General features: G+C 54.4%; 1 protein-coding gene and 1 long non-coding RNA gene across 2 annotated transcripts in view; both read left to right on the forward strand.

Annotated features, from left to right (window-relative positions):
* The window catches only part of FAM178B (family with sequence similarity 178 member B), an 80,967-nt gene that overhangs the window by 62,058 nt on the left and 437 nt on the right, over window positions 1-18,472 (forward strand). The window contains 4 exon segments of the mRNA XM_036888404.2: window positions 2,540-2,665; window positions 16,704-16,781; window positions 17,041-17,086; window positions 17,089-17,186. Of these exon segments, the coding sequence (XP_036744299.2) occupies window positions 2,540-2,665; window positions 16,704-16,781; window positions 17,041-17,086; window positions 17,089-17,186 (348 nt within the window).
* Window positions 9,356-12,357, forward strand: LOC130682541 (uncharacterized). Its single transcript, XR_008995741.1, has 4 exons — window positions 9,356-9,504; window positions 10,206-10,488; window positions 11,881-12,042; window positions 12,267-12,357. It is a non-coding gene; the product is annotated as an uncharacterized LOC130682541 (long non-coding RNA).

An 18,472-nucleotide genomic window follows, 5' to 3' on the forward strand; every position in this document is an offset into this window, starting at 1 on the left:
ATATGCCATGTGGCAGGTGCTGAGCTAGACTCTGGACATGCAGTGAACAAAACTTCCCTTGTGGACCTCAAGGTCTAATGAGGGAGGGTGCTGGGTGGTGATAAACACATTGCATAGCATGTTAGGTCATGAATGCCCTGCAACAGAGGTAATGCAGGGTCAGGGGATCAGCAGGTGTACGTGGTGTGGGCAAAGAGCCAGGAGTGGGATAGTCAGGGACCTGAGGGTAGGCCTTGAGCAGGGCCTGGGGGGAGGACAGGACAGTGGTGCTGCATCTGGTCGCTGGGCCCCTTCTGGGCACAGGCTGTGGGGAGCATCAAGAGCCACCTGGGGTCTCACAGACACTTAAGATCCGGGCCTTCTGCACTGTGTGAGTAGAAGTAACTGCCAGGCTATGCACAGGAGTGACCAGCTGTGTGGACAGTTGCCTCTCCGGAACTCATCTCCTCCTCTTGCTGGGCAGGCTGACAAGCCTGCCTTCTCGGGTGATCATTTGCTTCTTGTCTGGAGGTGTCTCTTCCTAGTGGGCTGAATGTTTGCAGAGACAGCTCCTAGCGGTGGGGGTAAGGTGGGGAGAAGGGATGGTCAGGCCCTGGCCCTGCTGGGACCCATGTGACCCAAAGCAGCCCTTTTCCCAAATGGGTGTGTCTGCTGGAGAGGGATGGCTGGGACTGCCAGAGCTGGAAGCGGAAGAGAATAAGCAATCAGAAGGTGGCAGCTTGCTGCACTATGTGGAGCAAAGCTGTTTTCATGGAGTGAGAGGAAAAACATGGGAGCTAGCTTGCTGCTGAAGCTGCTGCTCTGTGTTCCTATGCCCAGCCCCTCCCAGAGCTCCTGCAGCTGGGAGGGTCCAGCTGGGGTGAGGCTGCCTTTCTGAGGGCTGCTTCTGGGGGGCGTGGACTGCAGAGCAGAGCCCAGCCCCTGTGCTTGCACAGCTGTGAGCTCTAGCCGCCAGGGCTGTTTTGGAAACTCCCCAGACTTGCAAGGCCTGAGCAAGGCAGTACAGCTATAGTTTTGGTGAAGCTCCAGATGGTGCCTCTCTTCACCCAGAACCTTCCCTCTCTCTCTTTCTTTGCCTCCTCCTCTCCTTTTCTAAAGGGATCAGACACTAGTCCAAGAAGCTCTGGCCTCCTTCCAGGAGCTGAGGCCCTGGGCCTGACTCCCAGCCCGCAGCCCAGCTGCTCTTGTGAGCTAAGCCTGAGGCCTGCTGAGGTGCTGAGCAGGTGTCTGTGGGTGAGTCAAGGAGAGGAAGCCAGGTGTGGTAGGCAGGGCTGGGCTAGAGCAGGTAGCTGGGGGTGGGGCCGGGGAGGCTAGAGTCCTAGCACTTTCTGCCAGCCTACACCTGCTACATTTAAAGAGACGTGCCCCTGTGAACTCCCTTGTCTCTGCTTTCACTCTGCATCCCCTCTTCCCCAGGCTGCATGTGGCCTCAGAGGGGCTAGAGGCTTGAAGACTGCCTGCCTCCTGCCCAAGCCACAAGTTAGCTCAGGGGCAGCTGGACAGTCCTTGCTGGGACTTGGCCGAGGGGCTGCCCAAGCCAGGTGCAGGGGCTGGCCAGAAGTGGCTCACTGCAGACCCCTGTACTCACCTAGGCCAGCAGGAGCGGGGCACTCCACCCATTTGTTTAGAGAGGATGGGCAGTTTAAATGCAGGGTGGACAGCTAGCGGACAAAGTGACATATCAACCAAATGCAATGTGTGGGCCTTGTGGGGAACCCCCATTCCAACAAAACTACTGTAAAGACATTTTTTAGATGATCAGAGAAAACCGAACATGGGTGTTAGATTGTACAAGGAATTTTTGGTAATTTTGTTGGGCAATAGAGTGATATTGTGATTATGTTGGGGGAAAAATTCATATCCTTTTCTATTAGAAGCTCTTTATGGGTAAAATGATACAATATTTGGATTTGCTATAAAATTCTCTGGGAGGAAGAGGAGGGGTAGAGAGGAGTGCTGAAGTAGGGCAGGAAGATGAGGTATCTTCAGGCCCATTCCAGCATGAGCAGGGGTTGTGGGGCACAGGTGGGGACTGGGGGACACAGCCTCTCTCCTTTCACGAGCATTGAAAACCCCCACGGTAACTAGTTAAGCGGAAGAGGGACCCAAGGAGAACGGGCCTGCAGATGAGAGCAGCAGCACAGTGTGGGAAGGGTCTCTTCGCCTGGTGGCAGTAGAGAACCTTCTGCTGTTCTTGGTTCTAGAGTGTCTGCTTCCTCCGAGGAAGGGGGAAAAAGTTCCAGCCTATGGAGATCTTCCTAGTTCACTTCCTTAAGGGAGTGCACACCCTGCGCCAGGCCCCATGTGAGTGGGACCCTCCTCTCCCAGGAAGAGTGTGCAGATGTCTTCTCTTTGCAAACAAAAAACTCGGCTCTAAGAGCCCACACAGCCCCTAAGTGACAGGTGGATTCAGGTCTTGGAAGCTGGTGATCTGGCTCCAGAGCCCGTGACCCACTGCCACGATCCAAGGGTCCAGTCCAGGACACCCACAGTACCTCCAACACCCTCCGTGAGTGATGGCCTCCTTTCTTCTCGCCAGCTGTCCTCGCTCAGCCACCTCCTGAGCCTCCTGAGGCCATCATCCCTCAGGCAGTACCTGAGCTTTGGGAACTTGCCACCCAGCCAGGAGCAACAGCCAAACGCCGGTGCTGAGCTTGACCACAAGGTGAGCCCCTAGCTTTGCCTACTTCTGACAGGGTGCCAGCCCCAGGGGATGGGGGTGGGGTGGGGGCAGCACTGTCCACGGCTGCCAGCCCGCCTCAAAACCCTAAAGCCCCAGCAGGCTGCCTCCGTCTGGTGAAGGTCTGCACAGCCTGCCGTGAGCGCCTTGCCCGTGCCCCTCACAGAGGTACTGTGCATAGGTGTGCGTGGCCCACCCTGCTGGTGGGTTTTGCAGCATCCTTTACAGCCTACTATGGCTCAGCCGTGGGACGCTCTGCTAGTCCTACAGCACAGAGGCTGCAGGAGCTGAAATGCTGATGAGGTGTGGGAATGTCCGGGTGAGAGAGGCATCCTGCTCCCCCAGGGCAGAGCTGGGTCTAACTTCCCTGCTGTTCGTTGTTGTCATGGTTGCCACTGAGGCTGCATCCTTGGCCTTTCCCCGGTCCTTCCTGACTTCCCAGATATTGCCCAGCTCTCCTGAAAGCCGTGTTCTGATGGGAGTCTGGGGCAACAAGGTACCCAGAGTCTACAGGAATGGGGGGCCTGTGGGCCCTTGGGGTGAATGTCAAGCAGGGCAGTGCAGGGGTACAGGGGCCTCAGAGTGGGAGTCTCCAAGCTGGGTCTGGGGGTAGGGATGGGGGATTGGAGTTCAGTGAGCTCCCGGTCCCTGGGGATTTGGGAATGAAGACTGGAGATCAGGATCTTCCTAATTTAGAAAAGTGGTAATTTCAAAGACTCACGCAGAGGTTGGATGTTGTTGATCCAGAAGTCCAACCTTTGGGCATAAGTCTGTAAATCAGATAAAGAAATTAATTAGTGAGCACAAATGAACGATTAAGAAGGTAGGATAATTCCCAGGTATCTGCTCCTCTTCTGGAACATGTAGATAAGGTTATCTTTCAGTTGTGCCTAATATTAGTGCATTTATGAGGCTGCTAGTTATGGAGGCTGAATCTAGGTGTTCCCAGGCCTCTAGAAAGGAGGTCAAGTCAGCCCCTGGGCGGAAGGGGTCCATCTGAGCAGGACACAGTGGTGGGCCTCAGGGCCGGACTGGGGGAAGGGAGAAGGGGCTGTAAGAGCAAAGGAGAGGCTCGCGTCTGGTCTGACCCAGTGAAGGGTGTGACCTCCAGACACCTTGGTAGCCACTCCTCTGACCTCCCTGGCAGAAGAGTCACAGGCGGAGGCTCCCAGTCGGCTCACTGAGGTTCAGAGCCCATCTGGTAGCAGATGTCCCTTCAGCAGCCTGGAGGAGGGCACTCAGTGGGCTGAGGGAATCCTTTATTCTGAGCACAGTTCTCACACATGTAAAGGAGGCTGTGACACGTCCCCCTGGTCAGCTGCCATATTGGAAAAGACCTGTTTGGTGAGGAAACGAGGGACCAGTGTGTCTCAGCAGGGCACCCCAAAAGTGTAGGGTGTGCTGGTCCAGGGCAGTGAAAGGGGCAGGTGAGGCCGAGGCAGCTCTCAGCTGGGGTGGGCAGGAGAGGGACACAGTAGGAAGTGGGCTCGGTGTGGATGCAGGGTCTGAACAGACATGTGAAGTGCTCTGGGCAGTCACCGTGGTGCTCAGGAGGGGCCAGGGGGGCAGGTGACCAGCTTGCCCAGCCCAGCCCCACTCCCACCTCAGCCGCCTGACTCCTCAATAGGCCCTGGCATGTTTCATCCTCAAAGGTGATCAGGCCACTCACTCACCAGCCAAAAAGATCTGTGGCGTCTCCCGCCCTGTTTTATAGGGAGTGGTGGTCTGGGCCAAGGCTGAGCCTTTCATCCCCAGAGCTCAAAGTCTTTGCCTTCTTTCTATTGGAGGCACAGTGGGGAAACTAAGGCCAGAGTGAGGCTGGCCAGAGGTGACCCAGCCTGAAGGATATGGGGATGTGCCCTTTCCCAGCCCTTGGGGCTTCTAAGCTGAGCCCCAACCCCCCGGGCCCTGCTCACTCCGTCTGGGAGATTTCCGGTGAGACTGGTTGACAGCACTCCTCCGGCCTGCAGATAAACACTTCTGCCAGGCTCCCCTTCCCCTGCTCTCCCCACCTCCTCTCTCTGCCTGGGGCTTGGCCCAGTCTTCTCCCTCCCCAGGGAGGCTGGCAGCCTTCTCCCCCTCTGTCTGGCCTCCCCTCCAGGATTGGAGAGCTGCTCTTCGGTGCCCAGCCATGGCTTTCTCTCCTCACTGATCCCATGGCTTTGCAGTTGCCCCCTTACTTATGTCTGAGGCCAGACTGTGGGCGCAGCTGGTGTCTCTCAGCATGGTGTGGCGTGTTTGGCACTAGATGAGCGAATGAATGAACAAATGAACAAATGCAATGTTAATTCCTCTCTCCCTCTGTGAACATCTTCTTCTACTCCATTCTAGCCAATCACTCTCCTGCCCCACTTCTAGAAACCTCCCTCCCTCTGCATGCCCTCTGACCAGCCTCTGCACGTTGGCACCCTTGTCTCCTAATGTCCTTGTTTCATTAAGGCCACAGGGCTTGTCGGGTTGGAGTCCCTTGGCTTCTGAAGTGTTTCCTGCTTATGACAGAACCAATCACAGCACACGTTATTATAAGCTAGTGCAGTCCCTGCATGGGAGAGCTACCCACCAAGTATAATAAAAGAGGCCACGTGCTCCCGCTGCCTCACCGCAGGGGCTGGGGGTTCCTGCACTGGCAGTTTGTCCTCACTGGGTCAGTCACAGTGTCCTAGCAAATCCTGGCACAGCTTGTGTGCAATATAACAATTCTACTTCTTAACGAGATGATTAGAATACTTTCAGCAATTTAAAGTGCTTTTGGATAAAGAAATGATTGCTCATCCCCTTGATGCTTATTGGGGGCCCTGTGCTCGCCTTGTCTGAGCAGGTTGTCTCAGAGGAGGAGAACAACCATCTAGGTCAGAGTGATGCTTGGGGGCCTGGGACAGACCAGCAGGAGCCAGGTGCCCTGTTTGGCTGAGAGAGGTGGGAGAGGATGTTTTCATGCAGGACTATATTCTGAGAGTTCACCTCTTGGTGCTTCCCTGTGGCCCATGCATACCAATTCTACAAGAGACCAGCACCTTCCTAGGCCTCTGTGTGTGTGCGTGTGTGCATGTGCGTGTGCATGTGCATGTGTGTGTGTGTGTGTAACTGTCCTTTCAGCCACTCTACAGACAACCATTGTGTAACTGAACTCAATTTGCCACTGTCTCCTCAAAGTGACCAGCTTGGACTTCCAACCCAGATCAAGGGGTTTCCTTTAGCTGACTTACATAAACCATTTTTGGCCAGAATTTGCCTAATTTCATTCTGTCCGGTCCCATTGACTGTGTGTGTGTGTGTGTGTGTGTGTGTGTGTGTGTGTGTCTGTATTTATTTCTGTTGTTTATTGCTCTGCTTTTTTTTTTTACAGTTTTATATTGGTTTTGGTTATACAACACAGTGATTCAACAATTACATACATTACAAAATGCTCACCATGATAAGTGTAGTTACCATTCCTCATACAAAGACATTACAGTATTATTGACTGCATTTCCTATGCTGTACTTTCATCCCCATAATTGTTTTACAATTGGAAGATTGTACCTCTTTTATCACAACAGTCAGAATTGCTAGTATCAAAAAAATAAGTAACAAGTGTGGATGAGGATGTGGAGAAAATGGAACCCTCATGTACTGTTGGTGGGAATGTAAATTGGTGCAGCCGCTATGGAAAATAGTATGAAGGTTTCTTAAAAAGCTAAAAATAGAAATACCATATGATCCAGTAATGCCATCTGTGGGTATTTACTTAAAGAAATTCACTAATTTGAAAAGATATATGCCTTTGTTCATTGCAGCGTTATTTGAAATAGCCAAGATATGGAAGCAACCTAAGTGTCCACCAATAGATGAATGGATAAAGAAGATGTGATACATCTACACAGTGGAATATCATTCAGCCATAAAAAACTAAATTTTGCCATTTGCAACAATGTCGTTGGACCTAGAGGGTATTATGAATGAAGTAAGTCAGACAGGGAAAGACAAATACCATATGATTTTGCTTATATGTGGAACCTAAAAAATAAAGGAGACTTGTAAACACAGAGAACAGACTGATGTTGCCATGGGAGTGGAGGATGGGGAACAGGCAAAATAGGTAAAGGGGATAAAGAGGCACAGAAAGAAAAAATGGGGGAACTTTGAGGAAGTTAACTATCTCTTTTTGTGTGGAAAGAAAACTAAGGTCCACAAAGTAGAGGATCCCTGAGTTAGGCTACATTGAGGTACCAGGAGCCAAGTCCATCTCCTCGTCCCCCCAGAGCCTGATGAGTGTCCTCATGGGACAGACAACCTGGGGTCCGTGGAGGGTTCTACATCTGTGATGATCCCCACCCCAGAGTGGCTGCAGGAGGCCGTACGGCCTGGCCTGAGCCCTGCCACTGCAGGCGGCTGCAGTCAGCCTCCTCACCGTGCACAGCACCCACTGTTTCCCTGTGCCTGAGGCCTGGGGATGGCTTGTTTATTGGAGAAGTGTGTTTGTCAGGGTGGATCTTCATGGGGGTGGGCCTGTGCTCCAAACGTGGGTGATACTGCAGGGTAAACAGACTGCCCCGCTTCCCAGACTCCTCTGAGTTCCCTCCTGAGTACCTGCATGCCTACAGAGGGTGCGTTTGTGCGTGTGTGTGTGTGTGCGTGTGTGTGTCCTGTGCGTCTCCTGGGCAGCTTTGTGGTGTGTGGGGGTTAATGGAGTTGACAAACTAGTACTGCTGCCTTGGCTCCTGCTGCTGCTATGACTGCAGGCTGGTCTGTCCCTGTGTTAGGTGACTGTGCCAGGAGCTGCCTTAAGTGACTGCGCTGTGGTCTGGGCATTACGGGGTGAGGACAGGGAGGGCACTGCTGCCCTGTGGCTGCTGTGCGCTGCCTCTGCGCTGTCCTACTGGTGCTCAGCACCAGCAAGGGGCTGCTTCCTTGGGCATGGCTGGGCACAGGCCCCTTGCCTCGTGTCACCCAGAAGCTCAGGTAGACTGGGAGTCTCTCCCTCTGCCCAGCCTCTGCCTTCTCACCTGCCAGTGCCCCTCCTCCTCCTGCCCCCCACCTGCACCTTAGGGACAGCCCTGCCCTACAGGGATGGGACCTTGGTCAGGCCAAGATTAGGTGGATTGGGAAGAACCTGACTGGGTTTAAGGAACAGAAAATAGACATTTAGGATTCCTTACTTCCTCCCCAGCTAGTCTGTGGTTGGTTCTTCTTGACTTCCTCCAAAATGAGGAACATCAGACATTTTTTAAATAAACCTCAAAGAGATGGCCTCTCAGAAGCTGACCCTAAGGAAAGATCCGCGTAGCAGCTGCATGCGTGTCACTCGCACCTGTGTGGCTGCTGAACCTCTTCAGAATGCGTACTTCTTGCATCTGAAGGCCACACGGGCCTGGGCCCAGGTCAGCTCTGTTTGGCTCCCAAAGGTGCTGGCTGCTTTGCAGGTGTATGAGCAGGGCTCGAAGTGACAGAACTAAGCCAAGGAGGGCAGGCCTGGGTCCTTTGGGCAGCTCTGCAGCAAGCCCAAGCCGGCCAGAGGCCTCAGCAGCTTCAGGGCCTGCTCTCTGCCCTCCCCTCCCCCAGTCCTCCTGAGGACCCTCCGGGGACCCTTGCTAGGACAGTCCTTTCCCCACCAAGGGGACTTACCTGCTTCTGGCGTAACACTCTGCCTCGGTTCCTTCATCCTTCAAGTCCTCCCAGACAGCTCTGTGCTTGTCTTCCTCCCATTCTCACTTAGGAAGAAGGGGCCCGTAGTGCCTGTCACATCGTGTTCAAACCCTGCCATCAAGGCCTCCATCAGCGGGCCATGCTTCATCTGTCTGGTTTTTCTCCTGCAAATCAAACCACACCATTTGATTCCAAGCAATGAAAATCTTTCCCAGAAACCCTTCCTCAAGCCCATGCTTTGTTCCTGCTGTTTCTGCCTCCCTGGCAATGCCTAGCCTGTCTCTCCTATCCTTGGCATTCTGTGGTCATTACAGTCTGCTCACTCAACACATGGCTTGTCCACATGTTACTTCACGCACCTGAATGGGGTGACCTTGGAGGGCCAGGTCCAGAGTCTATCTCAGCTGCATCCCCCATGGCTCCCCCTGAAATGCCTGCACGAGGGACCCTTTCCCACCTCCCTGCATGCAGCCCTCCAATCCTGACTCGTCTCTCTCCCAGGCCTGAGCCAGCCCAGAGTGTGGGGGGAGGATCTGTGCCTTCTAAGTCCTTAAACTCAGCTCCCACTTCACACCTGGGGAGGACCAGAGGGATGGATGAGGGCCCTCACTTACTGTCCTCGGTCTGGAGGAGCAGTTGCCAGGCAGACCATGGCCTTCTCAGCTGCTCTTCTGCTCACTGACTTTTCTGTCTCTCCTCCCCTGTCTTTGCCAGGACTCTGTAGTGACAGAACACAGACACACATCCTGGAAGGTCCTGGGACACCTTACCAGGCCCAGTGGCAAGGGGCTAAGCAGTGTCAGGAAACCTCAGTGCTGTCTATGCATCTCATTCCCAGACAGGCTTTCCCCACTCATTCTGAGAAACTCCAGGCTTACATCCTTCCCTCAGCAACCCTAGCCAGGGAGAAAGAAAGTGCCTCTGTCTTAGAGTCCTAACCAGAGTCCCAGAGTGGAGTCTCACTGGGTTGTCTTCAGTCATGTGCTCCTCTCCACGGCAGTCACGTTGCCAGGCACACAGTGATTCGCCAGCCTGGCCGCTCTCCTCTGGAGTCAGGGCTGAAGTCACCACCATGGAACAACTTGGCCTGGGTGTAGGGAAGCCAGGACATTCTGACAAGGGAGGGGACAGAACCCTGGGCACCCGGAAGCCATGATATCCACCTGGTCTCAAGCCATGTGCAGTGGCCCCACACTCTGGTAAGTGTGAGGAGGGCAGGGCTTCCTGGGCTCCTCCTGCCACACCAGCAGGCCAGGAGACACAGGAAGAAAGCTAAGATAGGGTGTCATTGCTTTTGAGGAAGCCCCCACTCTGTGAGCGTCGCCAGCCCCTGGGGGATGCCGCGGCTGGTCTCAGCAGTTCCCTCCATGTGGCACCCATGTGCTGATGTGTACGTGCACTCCAGCCATAGATTCTCAGACATATGTACTGAGAATCTTGTCCCTCTCTGGGCAGTCGGCAGAGCTGGGTTTCCGGTCCAGATCCTCCTGAGGTCAGGGTCTTTAGTCCCAGCTGGAGGATGAGGAAGAGCCAGCCAATCCTCAACTGTCACCTCCCCTGCCCCCCATGGCCAGCAGGAAGCCAGAAAGGAAGGGTGGGCTGGATGGGAGCACTCTAACAAGGGTTTGCCTACAGCCCCTCGGTTCCCCCCACCAGCAGACATGGGAATGGGTCAGATGCTCTGAGATAACCTCCCTGCCTCAGATCTGCAGGAACAAAAAGCCCTCAGGCTTCCTGCTTTTGTCCCAACCCCATCTCCCATCTCTTTCCCACTCCAGCCCTACTACACCGTGGCCTCCTAGACCCTCCCTATCCTCGGTACCAAGACCAGAGACCAGGGCTGCTCAGGATCCAAGCCCAAGTCTGGGACAGAGTTTAAGAGAATCCTTCTGTCTTTTAGGGAAGTGCAGGTGAGGGACTTATCTTCTGAGGAATCTGAAGAGATGGACACACACTGGGCCTCCAAGGTTTTCCAGCAGCCTCTCCACCCAGCTGAGAGCAACTTTCTAGGCACTGGTGTCCCCAGCAGCTGCGCTGGACGTCCTGTTCCTGCCCAGATGCTGCCAACGTGTCTCCCATCACCCTCAGCCGGCCTCATCTTTGCTCCGTGTTTAGCTACCCCCTCACTCCCAAACACGGACTCTGATTTAGAAAATTGAGTGTCCAGCCTTGCAAACACCAGGGTGAGTCTAGCAGGCCCTGCCTGTGACGTCCGCTTGCTGGCCTCTGCCCTGTGCCCTCAGGGACCCTGGACTAGGAAGACGTGCTGGCCTCTGCCCTGTGCCCTCAGGGACCCTGGACTAGGAAGACGTGTTGTGTCACCATCTCATTTCTTAGTGATTGGTCACGTGTCCTCAGCATTTCCTACTTCCTAGGACTTAGGGACAGGGACCTGTCCTGGTCAGTCACTCCAATTTCGGTCTTGCTTTGGGCACAGCCCTCTGCCTGCTGTTGGAGTGTGGCCCATGCTGAGGCAGGACGTGCACCACTGGGGCAGAAATAGCATGGGCAGGGGGAGGGGCCACGTGGTCTGCGCGTGGCCACAGGAAAGAGGCGGCATCCTAGGGGTGACAGCAGGGGCCATACTCCAGGAGGGGTCCAGACGGGGCTCACCGAGAAGAGTTGAGCCCCTCTCATCTTTGTCCTGGCAGACACCCCAGCCAGATGGGCTTTGGCGCTCTCACCAGGTGGAGGCCCTTGGCTTGGGGCCTGCAAGTAGTCCTGCCTTGGGATTACTCATTACTAATTATTGTTATTTGCCCAACCAGTGGTGGAGTACCTGGACCATGCCCTTGGGGCTCAGGCTTGGGGGCCCATTCCCTTCCCCAAGGGAGCAGCCTCAGCCTCTCCCTGTACTCCCTCTGGCAGGTGACTGGGCCCTTGCTGTGCAGTGGCAAAGGGGCTTGTTCTCTCTGGAGGAGGGTGTCTCCAGAATTAAATTCCCTTTAGGGAAAACACACACACACACACACACACACACACACACCACTCCACACCACCCCCAAAGCCTCCACAGCTTAGCACAGACCTAACCCTTACTGCGAATGGTTATGCCATCAGAGGACTTCTCCAAGATAAGCTTCCACATCTGAAAATGAGGACCACCAGGTCTCCTCTGTGAGCCCCACAGGGTCAGGGCACTGTGAAGTGGTGCTATAGGTTTAAATTTTAAAAAAGAAAGAAAAAAGTCACTGGGACCCAGCTGTAGACTTGAAATGTCCCAACATAAACCATCGCAGCTGCAGTGTTTCCCAGACAAGATTGGTTCTAGAATTGACCTTCAGCATGTGTGGCATCCACGTCTCTGACAGAACAAAACCTCTAAGAAAGACCCACACGTGGCACCAATGGGACCTCTGGCAGGATTCTCCTCCTGGGGTCAGGTGTCAGTGGGGCTGGATGGGACCTCTAGGCCGTTTAACAGGGCTGAGAGTAGCCCAGCCAGACTGGGGCTGAGCGCAGGTCCCCAGGCCTGGAGTCCAGCACCAGTAGGTGTTCAGGGCCAACTTCCTAAGCAGGAGCCAATGGCCTGGCTGGGTGAGCATGTCCTCGGGTCAGTCTGTCCTCCCAAGCAGGTCTGCCTGGGCATCCTTAGTTCGGCCCCATCCCCACAGCAGCTGCCCCAGAGCCTGGCTGGACCAGCTCCCACCAGATCCTCCTGCCAATGGCAAGATCCGCCATCCTCACCTGGCCTGGCAGCTGCCAAGGAGAGGGCTTAGTTTAAAGACTTGCCTACAGTAAGCCTAGAATTTTGGTCATGACCTCAAGTGGGAGAAACCGTGATGTTCTGGCCAGACTGGGTAACTTCCTGGGATATCCTCTCTCTTCCTTTCTGTCCTTTTTTAAGCATAAATAACCAGGCCACAGCCTGCTCCCTTGGCATTTGCTAGAGGGGAATTTTGTAAAGAATGAAGTTCTTGGGAAATGTTCACCCTTTTTCTCTTCAGTCTTCTGATGAAAGTGCTGCAAATGGTGACTTGGCCAGTGGTTCTGGGGTCAGAATTAGCTGGACCAGAACAAGGAGACATTGCCCATTCCTTGCCCCATCCCTTGCGGTGAGTAACAAGCCCAATAGGCTGTCTCCTATGGGTCACCCTCCCCCATTGCTCTTCCCCAGGGAGAGGCCAGGGCCTGCTTTAAAAGGCTCTAGGGCCAGGAAGGAGGTATCCTGCATAGAACTTGTCAGAAAAGTTGGCCTGCCCGTCTCTGGGGAGAGACCCAGAAAATGGGAGCTGCAGGCCTTGCTGGACGGTTCTGGGAGCTGCAGGCCTTGCTGGCAGGGGACAGTCCTGTCTTGTTGGCACTGGGTTCAGACATGTCCCTTTCCTCGCCCTCAGACTGCCTCTCCCCAAGTTGTTGGCTGCAATTTCCCGGATCCCATTTCCCATGGGGGCTTGCCATCCTTCACTCACACTTGGCGGAGGAGGCGCTGGGCAGCCTGAGCTGGTGAGGGCCTATTTTTCAGATAAGATTCTGAAGGCTAGACAAATGTAGCCCCTACCCAACATACAAGAAGGGCCTCTGCCCTGCTCTTTAACCGTGAAGCCACCTTGACACCCCTTAGGGATTTGGAAGGGGCCTCAGGCTATGGAAAGGCCACCTTGCACTTCAGCTGTGGAGGAAATAGGAGCAGGCAGGGGGCTTCAGCACCTACTAGCACAAGCACAGCCGCTGCCTAGAAAGGGAAGACAGAGGCCAGTGTGCCAGCCAGGACAAGAATGGGCTTGCTAAGTTCAGCTATTGGTCACAGCGAGACAGGAGCAGGAAACGCAGCTCTTACACCTGGCTATTTACTTTGTATCCTAATTGGAAGGCCTAGCTCTCACCCACCCCTGCTGCGCTCCAGGGCCAGCCTCGGGTCTCCCAACCCCACCACCCACCCCTAGGATTTTCTGAGAAGGAAGACTGGTTCAGGCTCCACGTGGCTGCAGAGCCCCAGGGGCTGCTGATTTGTGCTTTCCTGGCCCTCACAAAAGCAGGGTAGAAGAGAGGAGGAGTGGGAAGAGGGGTCCAGAAGCCATACCTGCACCTGGTACCACTGAAGGAAGACCTGGGTGAGATCAGATGTCCTCCTACAACTCTGATCAACACTGAGCCGTCCCTCAACAAGGGTCTGGGGGAAGTGAAGGGAGGTGATTGGGGTGCTTCCTCCACAGTAGCAAAGTTCTTTTTTTTTTTTTTTTTTCCCAAAAGTACTACTACAAAGAGCACTGCTCTGTCATGACTTTCAACCACAGGTGGCACCTTATCCCCTTAAGCTAGATCAAAGTCTTCCTGAGGGCCTCCCTCTCTTAGCCCCAGCACCAGGGATCACCTTCCAGTGCCAGGAAACAAGGCGTTCCACCCTCCTTGCAGCTAGTGGACAAGTTTTTTTCCCCTTGGGAAAACCGGCTTATAAAATGAGGTTTAACAAAACTGTTCTTCAGAATTACCACTTCCTTCTTGCTCTCCCCCCACACCCCTACCCCCCAAAACAACCACATTCAGAATCGTTTTTCTGGGATTTTCCCTCCAGATTCAGTTACAGGAATCAGCGTAGAGACAAGTTGTGAAACCCGCACACACATAGCTGTAGAAGTCACTTTTTCTCAGTAAATCCCCGCTGCACTTTCCTCCAGGGCATTCCTCAGATCCCAGGCCCACCCTTACCACGCCTCCTCTTGGAAGATAAGTTCTGTGGGGAAGGACGATGGGGGTGTTGCTGGGGGGTGGTGCCTGGGGCCCCAGGGGCCAGGACTGCCTCTGCACCAATCCCAGAGCACCCAAGGTCCCTGTTAGCCCTCCCCGCCAGTACTGTGCACTGGGGCCTCTGAGGTGCAGCTCCGTCTGAGCCTGCGGGCCCGCCTCAGGTGCTGGGAGCACTTACAAGTGAAGGTCTGAGGTGTGCCTTCTCTGCCCAGCCCCTCCCAGGCTTCCACACCCACCGCCATCCTCTGACCTTCCAAGGTCCCCATCCCCTCGCCCTTGGGTATTTTCTTTGGCATCTCCTGCCACCTCTCACTGTCAGCTTGCTGGATGCCTTCTCAAAGAGGGGCATTGGTCCAGAGGGCTCTAACTTTGTATGCTGATTATATGAGTGAAGCACACACACTGTAGAGAAATTATGTTTTTAAAAAAAAAAGGGGGACATCCTGTAATCCTTTCTTTTGGGGAGAGCCACGTGTTCACTCTGGTATATTCCATCCCAACTGATTCTGTCACCTGCTTCCCCCAGAAACCTCCAGTCCATCCCACAAACTAGCCTCCATGCTCGAGAACCTCGAGTGGCCTCCACTGCCTACTGTCCAAACCCTCTGTGGCCATCCCCATCCTCAGGCCCTCCTCCCTTCCCCCAGCCGGCCACCTGGCAGCCAGTGCCCAGTTCACCCTTCCTCTGCTCCTTGCATCAGCCCAGAGATCTGTGGTGGTGTAATCTCGGCTGTGCCCCTGTGCCCACAGGGCCATCTTCACCTCAGATCCTCCTGTTTGAGGCCTGATTTAGCTTAGTCACTTCCTCCCTGGAGCCTTCTGAGCTGCAGACCACTACTGCCACCCCAAAATAACTAGAAGGATGCTTTTCCTTTTTGTTTTGTGGGGAAGCTGAGATTTAGTATCTGTTGACCAAATGACTAATTGCCATTCGTTCTTCAGCATCCTCTCTCTAATGTCTGGGTGTTTGTGGATGTGTCTTAGTCAAGGTACAGTGTCTGGCACTCAGGCCTGAGCCTGCTTTATGGGGGGGGAAGGGGGGGAACAATGAGCCTTTTGCCAGGATTGCAGAGTTTGGAAAGAGTTCTGAATGCTGTGGATGTCCCTAGGGTAAGGCAAGGCTGGGGAAGGGAGCCTGTGGGAAGCACCAACTCAGAGCCCAGGCAGCTGCAGGACCCAGCAGGTGGAGCTGCCTCAGAGCAACCCCAGCTTTCCCCACTGTCTTCTCTGTGCTTGCAGTGTGCAGGGCTGCCAACCTGGCCAGCCTGTGGGCTCAGGCCACCTGTGGGCCTCAGCTGTCGTGCTGAAGAACAGCTGGGGCCCAGGCTGGGCAGGTGCTGCTGGTGGGAGACCAGGGCTGGGGGGCAGGTGGCTTGTGTCCTCATGATTTTGCACCACAGTATTTGAGGTCAAGAAGACACTATCATGCCAAGTCTGGTGTCCTCAAAATGGTTCTGGCTTCTGCTATAAGGGGGTTCCTGGGTCTATGAAAACAGGCAGCCACCATTCCAGGGGCACCTCCTGGTACTCGAGGAGGAGAGGTTGGGGTAGTGAAATAGGAGAAAGGGATTAAACCTCAATTATAAATTAGTCACAGGGATGAAAGTACACCATAAGGAATACAGTCAATAATGTACTATCTTTCTATGTTGACAGTAACTACACTAGTTGGGGTGAGTACTTAATGTAGATAGCTGTTGAATTACGGTTGTATTCTTGAAACCAATATAACGCTGTGTATCAACTATATTTGAATAAAGAAACACATATATATAAAACTTAAAAAATAAGGGGAGATGGGGGACAGGGGAGCCTTGGGCTGGTTCTGAGCTCCATCCCTATTGTCACCAAGCTAGAGCCCTGCTGGCTGTCTCTGGAGCCAGCTCTCTCATCCCAGCTCAGCCTCAGGGCTGGTTATAAGCCACAGGCACAATGGAAGGGTTGTTCCTGTCACTTTCCCTATCTTAGACCTCAGAAGTGTGAAGAGACAAGGCATCAGGCACCCCTGAGAGGGGAGCGGTGTGCCCAGAGGCTGGAGTCCCATCTGCCCTCACAGAGGAGCCTCACCTGTCTTTGAGGTGCTCCCTGAACCTTCTATGCACAGCAGGTGGACGTCCCATGGGTGAATGGGCACCCACGGAGTCCAAGTTTACCTGGGGTCAAACCATTCTCTCCTGGGATGAAATTGGCCTTTGCCTATTTGCAAGCCTCAGGGTTCAGCAGGCAGAAGCAAGGGTATGAGTTGGTGGGTAAGGTGTGGAAATGCTTAACCCGCACTGCCTCCCTTCTGCCTCCCCTTTCTCACCTGCCTCCTCGTATGGGCCACATCTCCCCATAGAAGATGGTGGCATTCAGTCACAGTGTCCACAGGCACATGCGCTTCAGGGAGCAGAACAGAGACCAAACACCATGCAGAGGTCAGAATGGACAGGCCTCCTTTCCCAGTGGGCTTTCTCTGCTGGAACCTCAGGACAGGTGAGTAACAGTATAGGTTTCTGGATGGCAGAGATTTCTTTCTCTGAGGGGAGGGAGGGTATTCATTCATCAGAGGGAGAGCTCTGAGTGAGTGGGGTCTGGAGCCCTCCTTGGAGACGCCCCCTCTGGGAACTCTGGAAGCCCAGTGGTGGGTTGAGTCCCCACCATGGCCTACTGGGCCCACGAGGTGCTGGGAGTGGGAGTCAGGGCCCACTGCCCTGCGCTGACTCCCCAGATGTGCTACCTGTGCCACAGCTTCCTGACACTGGCTGGGGTGGTGGTCAGCTACCAGGACATTTCCCTGGACCACTGGGTGAGACTCTCAGGAGCCCAGCCCACTGTCAGGAACTGCACAGAGGGGGAGTCTGAGAAAGAAGGCAGCCTAGGGGAGCCAGGCCTCTTCCTTCTCCCTGTATCCCTTGAGGAGTTCCCAAGGGATACTGACCTGTGCCCCTCTCCCTAGCCTCCCTTTCCTGCCCATCTTCTGAACAGTCACTCAAATGTGTCCCTCTCTTTCTCTGACTTCACTCTCCCTTCTTCCCCACTGTGGATGTGATGGCCTGTGCCCCCAGGAAGAGCTGCAGCTGCTCTGCGTGCAGCTGGACCAACATGTCAACACCAGGAGAGCCCTCAGGCCATGCACCAAACCAAACTCAAGGACCTGGCTGCCCAGACCTACATCCTCTGACAGGAGCTACTGGCCCACTGCCAGCCCCAGGTGGTGCCCCTCCAGCCCCCAGATTGTGAGGAAGGAGAGGGAAGTGGTCAGGCAGGCTAAGCAGAGCCAGCGTCACACCCACCCTGCTGAACTGCTGAGCTCCTGGCTGAAGGATGGGGGAAGAAGGCAAGGGGTGGTGGGGAGGTCTTGGAGGACATTTGCCATTCTTATCAAGAATCAAATACCCAGCATGAGGGTATGGTGAGGGGGATACAGAGAAGCTGACTCCTAGGCAGATGCAAAGAAAAACTAAACCCTGGAGAAGGAAAAGCCTGGGAGTACCAGTTTTTCATGAGCAGTGCCAGGATGGGGCACTAGAGGCACCAGCTGTCGGCCCTCTGCCCACTTGTCCTGCAGGCCTAGGGCTGGACTCCTGCTTTGCTAGGAGGAACACTCCCAGGCTGGCCTAGTCCCTCCAATTTCTGTAGCAGCGACCTTCATACCCCTGATTTTCTGATTATCTAGGTGATAACATGCATGCCTAATAATTATTGAGTTGAAGACGCTTTTCTACATGAATCCAATTAACCCCCATGAGACAGATAATGTTAACATTCTGTTTTACAGATGAGCAAGCTAACCAGAGTCACTGAGAGGTTAAATAGCTTGCACCATCATGCAGGCAACATGTAAATGTCAGAACCAGGGCCCAGAGCCAGCCTGCCACCCAAGCCTGCAGACTTAAGCCCGGTCCCAACCCTGCTCTGGCAGCCTCCCTTCTGTCCCCTCAACGGGCAGCACCGGCTGGCTTAAAGGCTCTTCCCTCCTTTGGTCTCCAGCCCTTGATGGAGATGAGCTGGGTCTGGGGAGACTTTCTCCCCCTTCCCTCCCAGTGCTCGTTGGCTCCCAACTTGACTGTCCTCTGACTTCTCTTTGCTTGTCCTTCCCCCTGTAACCTCTGACTTGGGGCTGACACATCGGCCACAGGCTGTGGCTTGGGTCTCAGATTTCGCAAGTCTCCTGAGAAAGCTGTGGAGAGCAAACCTCACCCTCAATCCCCAAGGAACTAGATCACACTAGCTTCTGGTGGGAAACTGTGTTTGTCATGAAAGGAAGGAAGAGTGATTCGTAGCCTGGCCAAGCCAGGGGGCAGGCCCCACCTTCCTTCCAAACTGCCCTGGACCTGTGAGCTGTGAATAGAGGGAACCCAGGCAAAGCACTCATGTGCTGTGATCAAGTGGCCTGCTGAACTGCCATGTCCTCGCCTGGACCGGGAGCCCCTGTATTCTGGTCACTCAGTGCCTAGCATGGACAAGGCTTGGAGTGGGTGTGGAGATGGAGCATCA

This window comes from Manis pentadactyla, chromosome 2 (genome assembly GCF_030020395.1).
Source record: "Manis pentadactyla isolate mManPen7 chromosome 2, mManPen7.hap1, whole genome shotgun sequence".
Lineage (NCBI taxonomy): Eukaryota > Metazoa > Chordata > Mammalia > Pholidota > Manidae > Manis > Manis pentadactyla.